Source organism: Tenrec ecaudatus, chromosome 4 (assembly GCF_050624435.1).
Source record: "Tenrec ecaudatus isolate mTenEca1 chromosome 4, mTenEca1.hap1, whole genome shotgun sequence".
Lineage (NCBI taxonomy): Eukaryota > Metazoa > Chordata > Mammalia > Afrosoricida > Tenrecidae > Tenrec > Tenrec ecaudatus.
The window spans coordinates 176,745,900-176,758,662 of NC_134533.1; the positions used below are offsets into that span (position 1 = coordinate 176,745,900).

At 38.2% G+C, this 12,763-nt stretch overlaps 1 protein-coding gene across 2 annotated transcripts in view; it reads left to right on the forward strand.

The window, feature by feature from the left end:
* Positions 1 to 12,763, forward strand: part of CLASP2 (cytoplasmic linker associated protein 2) — a 174,822-nt gene that overhangs the window by 115,134 nt on the left and 46,925 nt on the right. For both annotated transcript variants that reach the window (XM_075547082.1, XM_075547084.1), the window contains exons 19-21: positions 1,059 to 1,160; positions 7,337 to 7,507; positions 8,857 to 8,964. In XM_075547082.1, coding sequence (XP_075403197.1) covers positions 1,059 to 1,160; positions 7,337 to 7,507; positions 8,857 to 8,964 — 381 coding nt within the window. The remainder of the gene's footprint in view (positions 1 to 1,058; positions 1,161 to 7,336; positions 7,508 to 8,856; positions 8,965 to 12,763) is intronic.

Below are 12,763 nucleotides of genomic sequence, written 5' to 3' on the forward strand. Positions count from 1 at the left end.
GGTTGAGATTATTGTTTTTGGAAACCCCATACCAAAACAAAAAAATATCCCATTGTCATTGAGTCAGTTCCAAAACAGTAATCATGTAGAGTGTTTCCAAAGCCATAAATCTTTACAAAAGCTAGCCTCTTTTTGCTCCCTCTGAAAAGCTGATGGGCAGCTGGTGGGTTTGAACAACCTGACCGTACTTCCAGAGCTCCTTAGGCGATCTCGGGATTACTAGCTGACCACACTGCTGTCAGTGGATTCTGTTTCAAAGCAACCCAGTAGGACATGGTCCAACTGCCCTGGAGGGTTTCGAGTTTCTCTCTTTATGGAAGCAGAGTGCCACAACTTTCTTGGTTCTTGTTTGTTTGGGGTTTTTAATTTGTTTATCTATGACAAATGATTTAAGAACCTTGATAAGCATTACCTCCATTAGTTCAAGTGCTCTAGAAATAAGATTAAAATTGGCCTGGCCTGATGGAGGTGGGTCACAAAATAGTAAGGGAAGACGAACAGAACAATGGAGAAAATGCATTGAACAAAGTGCCAACTGTTGGAGAACCCCTCAAATCGTAAATGAAACTGACTGCTTGGAGGAAAAGAGTAATAGACACATCCACATAAATCTAAACCATCCGGCGTTTGATACCATATCAAAAGATGAATTGTACTACCTGCTAATGTTTCTTTCTGTAGTCCATTTAGAAGTATACCTTTTGGTCAAAAGAGTTATTTAGCATTTAGCTTCTAAAAATAGGCTAATATTTAAAATTCTAGGCTAGAGTGGGCAATTCCACTTCACTGGATTAATAATGTGAAACTGAGAATGGACAGCTTTTAGTTGGACTATATTCTTACCCTTAAAGAAAACGAAGCTTATACAACATGTAAAAAATAGTGTGCATTTTAAAATTTTAAAAGAAATGCAACTTGATTGATACTTACTTTGTTACAGAATTTGACACATGCTTGAAATGCACACTCAATCAGAAAATACAGCGATTCTCCCCTCAATTCTAAATATAATAGAAAACTGTCTTTAATCCTGGAACTCTTGTCATTTTACTCCTCAGGCCGGGTGAGAGCAAAGCTTTCAACACCACTTGCTGGCGTGGGAAGTGCTAAGGGAGATTCCAGAGGACGAAGCCGAACAAAAATGGTGTCTCAGTCACAGCGTATGTATTGGTTATCAGTCCCCCTGTATTTGTCAACATGGTTGGATGACATGTTGCTTGTATATTACTGTGTTGGGAAATTGACCAATGGATAAAGAGAGAGCTAATTTCAAAAAAGACGAGCCACATACTGAGTTCTTGTTCTATACTTTAGGTTCATCATCACCTGACAAAAATGAAGGTATTTTTTCAATGTTTGGGGTCAGTTGTTGTGCATGTTTTGGAATCCTTTGGAGTGGGTGTTGTCTTGTCTTTGATGTGTTATTAGGGCTGCATCATTGATTCCTGCCACCTAGAAAGAAAACTTCATCTACTGTAAAATCCTTTGCATGGAGATACTTTAAATAGCACAACATATCCTCAGCATTAGGGTTTCCACCGTCTACTCAGAAATTTGCAAATGTAAAAAATTGTGCTTTTTAGAGGCAAAATAATTTCTATGTATTAGCATCAAAATCTGGCTGTGTCTAATTAATGCTATTCAAGGACAGATACATGGCATTTTCTTTCTCTCCCCCAAAGGTTTTACAAACGCCTCCTTTTGCATCAGCATTATTGACAGATAAATACTGGTTCATAAGGAAGAAACATAAATTGAAATGGCTACTTCTATTGTATTCCTTCTTAAATTTAAGATTTCTGTTTTTGCTGCTTCATTGGAAGCTGACTTCCTTATTAAGCACAATTATTAAAAAGCACAATTTTGAGGTCTAGGTAAAATGAATGACCCATCTCTACATGTTCCAGAATAGTAACATATATATTTTTACATGATTAATTTTAAAGCTTTTGTTCCCATCCCTTCTTTACCAAGAGATTTTCATGAACATATATTTTTTTTTAAATAAAGAAAAGGAAAATTTTCTAGGGAAGTGTTTGTGCAAGGATTATTCTACATACTTCAGTAATGGAAAGAAGTGGATTTAACATCTTCCACTGAAAAGGTGATTGATCAAACTGTGAATGCCCTGTTTATCTGTTCTGTAGCTGGGTTCTTGACACTTTGAGCCTCTGGTTTAAAACTAGTGAGAAGAGCGGAGGCTCGGCAGGTAGGATCGTGATCTTTCCAGCATCAGAGAGCTTGAGCAAGGTATCCATGGGAGCAGCCAGCAAGAGTCCTGTCACAGAAGCACAAATAGTCAGTAAACTTAATTAAAATCAGTTTGCAAATAGGAAAAATGGCATCTAGCCAAGGCCTTTTCTCGCAACCCAATTAAGAGTTGCCCATATCACATTTTGCCATAGTCTTGTGTTTGTCACAATAATTTTTATAGTAACAGTTTTTCTACTAAAAACCATTATAGCGTAGTCAGTGAGAGCCTTGCTCCTGTTGTTCCCTCTGTAGCCTATAGATGAGCACCGCCACCTGGGGACTTGTTAGAAATACACACCCTCATGCCCCACTCCAGAGCTTCCAAAGCAGAACCCCCTCCTACTGAACAAGATCACCCAATACTTTGTCTCTCACCCGTTTGAGACAGACTGATCCCGGAGTCATACTGTCAGGTGTGAGTCCTACCTCTCCGGGTTATTTAAACCCCGTATTTCCTATGTACGTCAGTGAAACTTTGTACCTCATAGGGTCATTATGACTATTACATGGTGCAGTGTATTTAATACTTAAGCAGTGCCTAGCTTAGAAAAAATGCCTGGGATATAATTCTCCTAAACACTAGTCTTCATTTATGTGGATTGAATTTTATATTCCTATTTGTGTCTTTCTTTCTGCCTGTTACTCTTACGGCATCCAGGAAATAAGTAGTGATGAAGTTAGGGAATTTAAAGGACTAAAAGAAGAAAAATGGCAGTGAGAAACGGGTTTTGTACAAGTATATTAGGCAAAGAAGTAAATTGTATGTAAGATTTCTAATTTTGTTTGCTTCTCGAATAATAATATTAAAGATTGAACCCAGGGCAGAGTGCTTTTTATATGTTATTTTTAGTGTATGACTTATGAACCTCCCTCTTAGGTACAAGATTGTTTTTTAAAGTTCGTGGAAATCTTTCATTAACTTTTCATTCCATCTTTCCACTAACTTTTTGAAGCCCCCATTTACATAGTAACTCCAGATCCAAACAGTATAAAATTATTCCATGATAAAATAATAAAACATGCATCTATATGGTTTCTTAGAAGCACGTCTGTATGTGTTTTCACTTTGAGACTCACTCCATGAGACTTAACATAGTGATTGAACCTTCAGAGCTTGTAGGGCTTTAAGATCAGACTTTCTCAGTATAAAAATCAATTAGGGCTTAAATATCAGAATGGGCTTTCTTAGTTGCTTGTTTATCTAAATAACTGTATGTTGCATTCCAAATTGCTTTTTAGCTAGAAATTGTGGCCCTATGTAAGTTTCTCTGCAGCATATTTTCACAGATATATTACTGTATTGCCTCCTTTACTTTGTTGTGTGGGGATTCATTAGGGTTTGCATGGGTCATTTCAAATTTTAATATTACCACCAGCAGGGGGACAGAAATCTCTTGGATCAGAGCAGGTGTCTGAAAGCCAGGCCCAAGGCGAGACTTCTGTAAGACAGGCATATTTGCTTCAGAGCGCCCAGCGCCCAAATGATGGCACAGCCTGTCACAGCCTTGTCCCTCACCCCACCTCCGTTTGTTTGTTTGTTTTTATTCCCCTCGTTTCTGTCTTTGTCTTGAGAAAGATAAAATTTGTAGCTTTTTGATGTACTATTTCTTCAGCTGTAAAATGATAGAGATCTTCCTAACCTATTGCTTTAAATTAAATGTTTAAAAAATAAAAACTTAAACATTTAATTATTTGGATTTTGCACTATCCCTAGTTGAAAAGCTGAAGAATGTGCGTTTACTCTTGCAACTTCATTTCATCTGCTTTTTATATGAATGTCTGATTTCAGTTTACCAGCTGCAAAAACTGCGAAATGTAACTGCTTTTATCACACACCTTTGTGGTTTGGGGTTTTTAAAGTTTGCTTTTTTGCCTTAGGGCTTTTTATTTTTTGAGAACTGACTAAAGTTTCTTATTTCCATTTGCCACCCATTTAAAATCTGCTCCTTCCCTCTTCATGGAATATAACCCTTACCCTCATTCTGCCTTTGCACTTGTTCAGGATCACAATCTGCTAATACCATTGGTGGTAAGAATCTATAGACTTTATGTGTATCTCTAATGTTTGGTCACCTATTTTCATTTTTAAATTATGGGTTCTATTCAGCAGAAATTCTTAATATATAATATTTCATAATTTTGTTGTCATACGGAGGCAAAACTGATCGATTTTCATTTTCTTTGGCCTCTTCTTATTTAATTATCAAAACTCTGGAAGTTGAAATGAAAGCAAAGGACCATTCGTAATGCTTTGGAAAGAGCTCGTAAAATGAAAGCTTTAACCAGAGGAAGAGAAATGAGATATTACTCAATTTCAAGTTTTGCAAATCCGCATATTTTCTAGTCATGTACTATTCCCTTTTCTCGCAAAGAAAGAATTAGCACTGTTTTCCAGCTTTGGTGGTTCTCTGCTGTGGAAAGAACCTTGGTATTCCACGTTTATGTACATAGTTCCCCAATGAATGACAGGCATTGGAATTTTCACACCATTGGTGGAGACCAGGGCGCCTTTGAGAGAAGATCATGATGACTGAAGCAGGATGACTGTGCCAATTGTTTTCCTGGGGGGAGACATGAACACATTTAAATGGCTCTGCGGTCAGCTTGCATACTTTTGATCAATTCCATACATCTCAAGTAGATGGAGTTACTTTTGTTTTTCTACCACATGCCACCTATCTGCTGAATAGACCCGCGGTTCAGAGAACTCTCCACTCTTCTACGAGCCCCTCTCCTCCAACTTTCTGTTGGTTGTAACAGAATTCCATATTGTGTTTGCTCGGTTCATTGTTTGTACTTTTTTATATTATTGCGGATTTGCCCATAAATATCCCGTTAGCTTATCTTGCATTGTGAGTTTGTGGCATGTTGAGTCTTTGGATGTTTTGGTGTGTGTGTTTGTGTTTGTGCGTGTGTGTGTTTAGTTTAGACACTGCATGGAGAAAATAGATATGAGTATCATTAAAGTTACAACTGAAGGAATCCTGTTTAAATATTCTCACAGAAATATCACGGAACATTCAAATGAGCCATCATTTCAAGTAGCCTATTTTTCTTATAATTTTATAGATTTCCTTCTGTTTAAATATGAATGATTAATTTTGTCAGAAACCATTACTTTGTTAATATTACTGTACCTAATAAGAGATGTTTTATTGTTTGCTGGTAGAGTTTAGGAATTAGACATGACTCTAAATAGTTCTCAAAAAGTTCGTGGCAAAAAAAACAATAGCAAAAATTACAGATTGGCTTTCTACAGCTTACTTACATTGATGGAAGATTGGGCCTACCACACCTTGAACTCAGGAAGCTTTCATTTTAAAAACATCTCAAGACTCGGTTGGTTTTGCCTTAGGAAAATGCCTCTCCTGCAGGGAAGGGGTAGGCACACCCCGCCTTCTCTCAGCTCCCGCCTTAATTGACATTCTTGTTTTTCCCCTATGTATTGGGTCTTTGCTCAATGGAACTGAAGCATGATTGGGTACGACCATACAAGGTGAACAGTGACTGTCCTGCTAGGTAGAAAAAGCGGTGTGCTGTGAAGAGACCACGTAGCTTTCACGGAGACTCATTTAGTGCAAAGTGCTTTTTTTTTTCTATAAAGTTGTAATTCAGAATCTGGGACTAGATTATACCTTGGAATTATATTACCTGTTTTCTAATACAGACATAAATGCTTTGATTGGCAAGACCCATCCTTAAAAGGTTTCCAAAAACCCAAGGACATTTAGTCGATTCCCAATCGCAGCATCCTATTCAAGTTTCCAAAACGGTAAATCTCCCCTGGAACCTATAGTCTGATTTTTCTCCCACAGAATAACTGGTGGTTTTGAACTGCCCATCTCACAGTTAGCCCAACGCCCAACCCACACTGTAACTGGTTTAAAACCAAGTGTCTTTCTTCCCCCTCCCCCCTGTTTTAAACTCTTCATCTCCGGCTGTGAGAGTTTTGCCCTATTCTGCCTTTTCAAGGAGTCCCTGTAGGATGGGTGCAACACTGAATGCTGACAAACAGCGGAGGTTCACTTGCACGCAGAGGCCCCAGGAGAAAGTCCTAGCAGTCTACATCCCCCAAAGTTGGCTCTTGAAAGCCCAGTCGAGCACAGTCTACTCTGACACATATGGGATCACCGTGACTCAAGATGACTCAATAGTGATCAGTCCCCTCCCCTCTCCTCTACCTGGCCACATCGCTCCTCCCTTCCAAAACTGAAATCACTTATTCAAAAGTGGTTTGTCATCTTTGGCAGTTGACCTTTAGTTCTGGTCTCTACTCAGTGCTTCTGTATCCCAGACTGTGACCACCTAGGTACCTTTTGTATTTGAAAGCAGCTACAATCTCCTTCCATTTTCTTTTCCAGGTGGTCTAATGTTGTTAACAGTTGAAAATTTAATATAAAAAATTTTAATGTATGTAGTAGTAAGATAAACTTTTAACCACGCACTTCAACTTATTGCTTCTGGCAAATAGTTTGTCATGAAGCATATTACCATTATTGGTAATTTTATTAATCAGATTTCCCCCCTTTTGAATATGTAGCTTTTCAATACAGAACACGTTAGCTGTATTTTGAGATAAATAGTTTGTTTGGAGATCTTTTATACTCTGTGTTCTGAAAATTAAAATTTTGCCCTTATTAAGCTTAGTATCTTATAACATACCCCAACTGAAAATATCATTGACATAACTTACTCAATCCTTAAGAATGTAGTACAGTAAAACCTGCAAAAGGCAGAATCTGTGTAATGCGGGAATCTATAGGAACTATTTTTTTCCCACTGATGAAGAACAATGAAAAAATGGTAAGATCCCACCATATCAGAGGTGAGAATTTCACGAGACTTGGGGAAAACAAGACAGTTGCATCACATTCTGACTTGCACAGGTTTCACTGTATGCCATTTTCTTTGGGGTCCCCCCCCCCCAGGTTGTGATTTTATATGAATCTTCCTCAATCCATTTCCTTAGAACTCAGAACCTGCCATTCTATCCCACTTCTTCGGATGTCTGGCTTTCATTTCCAGCCACCTCTCAGCAGTCCTCCTGGAACTCATGTTAATTGTTTGTGTGTTTGGTGTTCAGCTGGCAGCCGGTCTGGGTCACCAGGAAGAGTTCTGACCACGACTGCCCTCTCCACTGTGAGTTCCGGTGTTCAGAGAGTCCTGGTTAATTCCGCCTCGGCACAGAAGAGAAGCAAGATACCAAGGAGCCAGGGCTGCAGCAGAGAGGCGAGCCCGTCAAGGCTCTCTGTGGGTAAGATTTTTCTCTGTGTGACTTCAGTTTTTTAAATTTGTTTTTTATTTCAAGCTTTGGTAGTGTTGAAGAATTTGGAATACAATCAGGCACTGAGAAGTTGGGAAAACAAAAACTTGAGAATTGGTTGAAATAGAGGTGATGATCTGAATTAGGTACCTTGAAAGTGTAATTCATAAAGAGCTTTAAAAATAGAGCTAGCATTTTAAAGCATGGAATTATTAAGTAACAATGCATTTGCCGTATTATGTGCGTATACACATATATTTATATGTACATATATTAACTGCTTGTATCAGATAATTCCAGATCAACCTTGTTCAGATATTAACTTTTTTCTCTGTGTATCAGGTAGAATACTTTTAATTTCAGATAACATTGCTATTGAAGCCAGCTTAAGCCATGGTCGATTGATGCAGGGATTGATTGATCAGCCTTGCCTTCAGAGACCCAGTGCTTATTGTCATCCTCCTCTCTCTCCCATTCTTTCTTGGGTCCTCTGTCTTTTTTCTTGATTTACTCCCTTGTCGTCCTCAGACACATCCCCAGATTCCTAAGATTGGGTGTGGGGAGTGAGCTTTGGGGGCAGGGGATGGGCCTCACTTGTCTGAGAATGTCTTTACCTAGTAGGTGCCATAGATTTCCTGTAGCCCTTCATACTTTGAATTTGGGCCCTTTCCTTGGGAGTGCTTTTCATAGGTGCTCTCCTGATAGTTGTTTACCAGGAGATGGAATATAAATACGATATATATTATATATATAATTATATATACATGCCCAGACCCTCTGAACTTTTTTATCTAGGATGACTTTTCTCCTGTTCATTTTACAGGCATTATTTTAAATTCCAGTTTTAGTCACTCATTAGTACTTGTGTTTGTGAGTGTTTATTTGTGAGGAAAAAGGAGAGGGATATAAGTTAAAAACAAAAGCTATTGCTTCATTTATCCCTCTTTATCTTGACGTGAAAACTTAAGGAGCAGTTTTGTACTTTGGGTTAATAGTTTGTATGAACAGACATTTCTATTCAAATAAAAGTTATGATAATGTTAAAAGAAATAAAAATCTGGACCTACGATTTCAAAGGGGTGCTAGATAAAACTTAGTCACCATCAAAGACCATTGAATTTGAGTAGGTAGATCAGTATTTTCAATCTATTTTAACATTTTGTTTAAATAAAATACTACTTTGCCCTTCTTGCATAGAAGCTAGAGGACCACCATCAAGAAATGTAGTTGCACTGTTGTAATGCCTCATCAAGAAAGAAGAAAATAAAGCCCACATATCAAAAAATACAACCTGTGCCTTCTGTTTTTTCCTTTTCTCTGCTGCTGTTGCTTCACGTCAGCCCGAAGCAGCCGTATTCCTCGACCAAGTGTGAGTCAGGGGTGCAGCCGGGAAGCTAGTCGAGAGAGCAGCAGAGACACAAGTCCTGTTCGCTCTTTTCAGCCTCTCGGTGAGTACGTGGGCAGGTGTGAGGTACATTGCTTCCCCCTGTGTTTTCAACGTCGTCTCATCTCAACATAATTGGGAATTCACCTACTTCAGAATGAAATTATATGTTTGGGAAATTATTTTTGACATTTACTTGTCTTAATGAGCAAGTCAGTCATTTTATACAAGAAATGACTTCATAATCAAGTAAATATCTCATGGACTTAAACTGTAGACTATTAAATTCAATATTTTTCTCAACAAATAAACTTGTAAAAATATAAAGCTAATGTTTAAAATTGTAGTCTCAAGGAATATAAACAAGTACAATAAAATATCTTTCCATGATACCTGTGTTCATTCCCAATTAATAATAATTTTTTAAAATAAAGCATTATTTCATGCGGAAAAAGTGCTTTTCAGCTGAGAGATTGACATTCTAACTAAAACCACTTAAATTAGGTGATCAGAAAAAGTGCTAGGAAACATGTGAACTGCTATTTGAAGAATATGATTAACATCCTAATAGTATTTTATAATTAAACAGTCATTTTTCATAAGTTAATTCATGTCACATCAGTGATAGAAAACTTGTTTGTCCCTGATAATAGAGAATATATTATATACTTGATTATACTATTATGCAGTGGAGCTTCCAAAAGTTCATGGAAAACATTGAACTAAGACAAAGTTTTTCCACCAACTTTTTGATCCTCTTAAGTATCTCAGCTCTAAAAATATGGATCTTTTCTATCTTTAGTCCCTCTATAACTGAGCAACAAAATTTGTACATTGAGAACTTACAACTTTTGTATAATCTTGCAATATTTTAACTATCAGGAGAGAGATGAGGCTTTGTACTCCTATAAAGAGTTACACTCTCGGAACCCCACAGGGACAGTTCTACACTGCCCTTTAAGGCCACTAAGAGTCAGAATTGACTCAATGGCATTGGATTTTTAGTTATTATATACACATACCTGAAGCTATTCCTTAATCTTACATTTAATTCCACAAAACCATTTATGATAGTATTAGTTGCTCGTCAGATGTTGGTACATTGGATAATAGAATGACGTGCTCTACTTACTGTCTTTGAAGTAGCAGCTGCTTCTCTAGAGTGCCCACGAAGAGAATAAGGACTCTCCTTGGACGTCTCAAAAGGAAGAGAATCATTGAAGTCTTGTTTCCCAGACAGACATGTTAGTACGTTCTTGTTAAGTGCCATCAGGTCAGCTCCAACTTCTAGCAACCGTGTTCTGTTCAACAGAAACAAAGCCTGTTCAGTGCCATTATCGCTGGTGGTCCTGTGTTTCAATTCATCTCTTTGAGGGTCTTCCTCTTTGTCCCTAAATCTCTACCAAGCAGGATGTTCTTCTCCAGGGACTGGTTTATCTCCTGATGATGTGCAAAGTATCTAAGACAAAGTTTTGCCATCCTCACTTCCAAGAACTATTCTCACTGTACTTCTTTCAAGACAGATTTATTTATTGTTCTGACAGCCATGGCACATCCAATCTTCTTCACCTTAAGCATGTTAGTATAGAATTTCTTAATTTGTTTGTTCTCTGGTCCATTTAGCTGAAATATATTCTCGGCTGTCCTGTGGTAGCCTAGAATATCGCATGAAGCTAGAGACAGGACTGTCCTCAACATGTTGTTCCTCTTTCCCTCTCCCAAGTGGGAAGATGCCAGGGTAAAAAGGCCTGTTTGCATCTCTATTTTGCCAGCGGTATTTAGTTTATAATCAACTCACTTCCCCAGCCGCAAAATGAAGATAGTGGCCGTGCCGTGGCTTAGAATTGTCCTGAAGACTGTAAATGAGAGCACACAGGACAAATTCACCAGAGCAGCACCGCTGCCTGTGCCTTCTTCATCCCCCACTACCCCCCATTGGCGAGTCAATACCTGGGTGCCACTGCTGCTGCTGCCCCTCCTCCTAAGGCACAGATCTTGACCCAAGCAGCCATTTTAAACATTGCTGGCACCAACCTCAGGAGCTTTGCATGGCAGAACACGTATATTTGTATCAGGCTAATACTATATCGTTATCAAATAAAGGTGAAATCTCCAGAAGAAGCCAAAATGTGGGCTTGGGGGCTGTTTTATTTTAACCTCTGATGCGTGTATATGGACAGAAACTTAGAGAAAAAACGTAAGCACATACTAATAAAAAGTAGATATGTTTAGTGTGCTTATTTCTTAAAAAGAATCAGCCATGTAGCCATTTGTTTTCTAAATTCATCTCAAAAAACCTCCATTTGACAGTTTTAAGTTACTTAAATTTTATTACCAGAGGAAGCAGGTTTTCTCCATTTGCATCTATCTTCTTGTTTGGGCTAAAGATACTGAAACCTTTTAAAAACATAAACTTTGAATTTATTTCTGTAGCTCTTTTACTTACCTTACATACTGTTGATGGAGCAAAGATTTGTCCTGCTTCACAGATGTGAAACGTCACGTTCCCTGAGACTCAATTGTCTGCTCGATTCCAGTCCTCTGCTCTATGTGCCTGCAGGCTGCTGTCCTGACTGTGTGTTTGCTGGCATATCCCATTGTTACTCTTCTGCAGATGAATCCCACACCTTGTCATCTGTGCAGTCAGTCATAACCCCAAACTATCAAAAATAAAGCAAATGTGAGCAGAGCTGAACTTCTCTGTAACTAACCTTTTTATTTCTGATGCCAACATTCAAAATGAGGCCTATTTTGTTAAAGTACTCATTTAGGGATTGATTTAAAAATTATTGCATCATTCTATTAATCCTTCTTTCAATCTTTTCATCATTTTACTGCTCATTAAGATTTTTCCTATAGACAATAAATGATTTTTATTATAAAAGAATTTTGACCATTCTAATTTAAATATCTGAGGAAAAGTAACTTGAATAAAAATAATGTTTCTTAGGTATAAAAAATTTCCTGGCTTATTTCTATATTAAGAGAAAAATTGATTTATGTTTTATGCAAATCAATTCAAATCTAAAACGCAAAATATATTGGATTTAGGCTCTACTGCAATATACAAGAGAGTACATCGCACACTTCGAGGTTTTTGGGGTGGTTTTTTTGTTTACTTTTTAGGGGGACAGTTACCCATTACTTCTCTTTTCCCCCTTATATTTAAATATCCTTTAATATTTCATCTACTAGGTGCGAGGTTTATTTTTATGACTGCTGTGGGAAAGGTGAATGTTTACATAAACAAAGTGTATGACCCTTTGAGTAACAGGAAGGCATGATGTGTACCCTGGAAGTGTACAGCTGCTGAGCTGTAACAGTTACGGGGAGTGTGGCTTTGTTCACATTAATTAACTTTTCTAGGCTTTAGTTTCTCCATCTTTTAAGAGCTGTCTTAGTAACTGCCTCATTTGGTTCCAGGATTAAAGGAGATAAGGATATCGTTAGTTACTAATTACCATAGTGGTTTTGTTTTGTTTGTTTGTTTTTAAACTGACTTTCGTTTTTTTTGTTCCGCATGTGTACTTTTGACATTTCCTTCCATTTGAATACTTGCTTCTTTGTCTTCTGAAGGCTCTGTCTGTCCACTCAGGTGTTAAGGTGTGTGTGTGTGTGTGTGTGTGTGAAGGATAATGTTGCAGTGCTAATGCTCAGTCGCCTATGGAGCAGGATTCTGGCCCTTCACTGTTGACAGTCACCCCAGCTCGTTGGCTAGCTCCCCCTCCTGACTGTAGTGCTGCCACTGTTCCCTGTTTCTGTGGTGACAGACGAGGTTTGTGTGGTCCTGTTATTCCAGCCTCCAGACACCATTCCAGATCTACTGGTGCCCTCTACGCCCCCGATGTGTCCGGGGCTGCAGG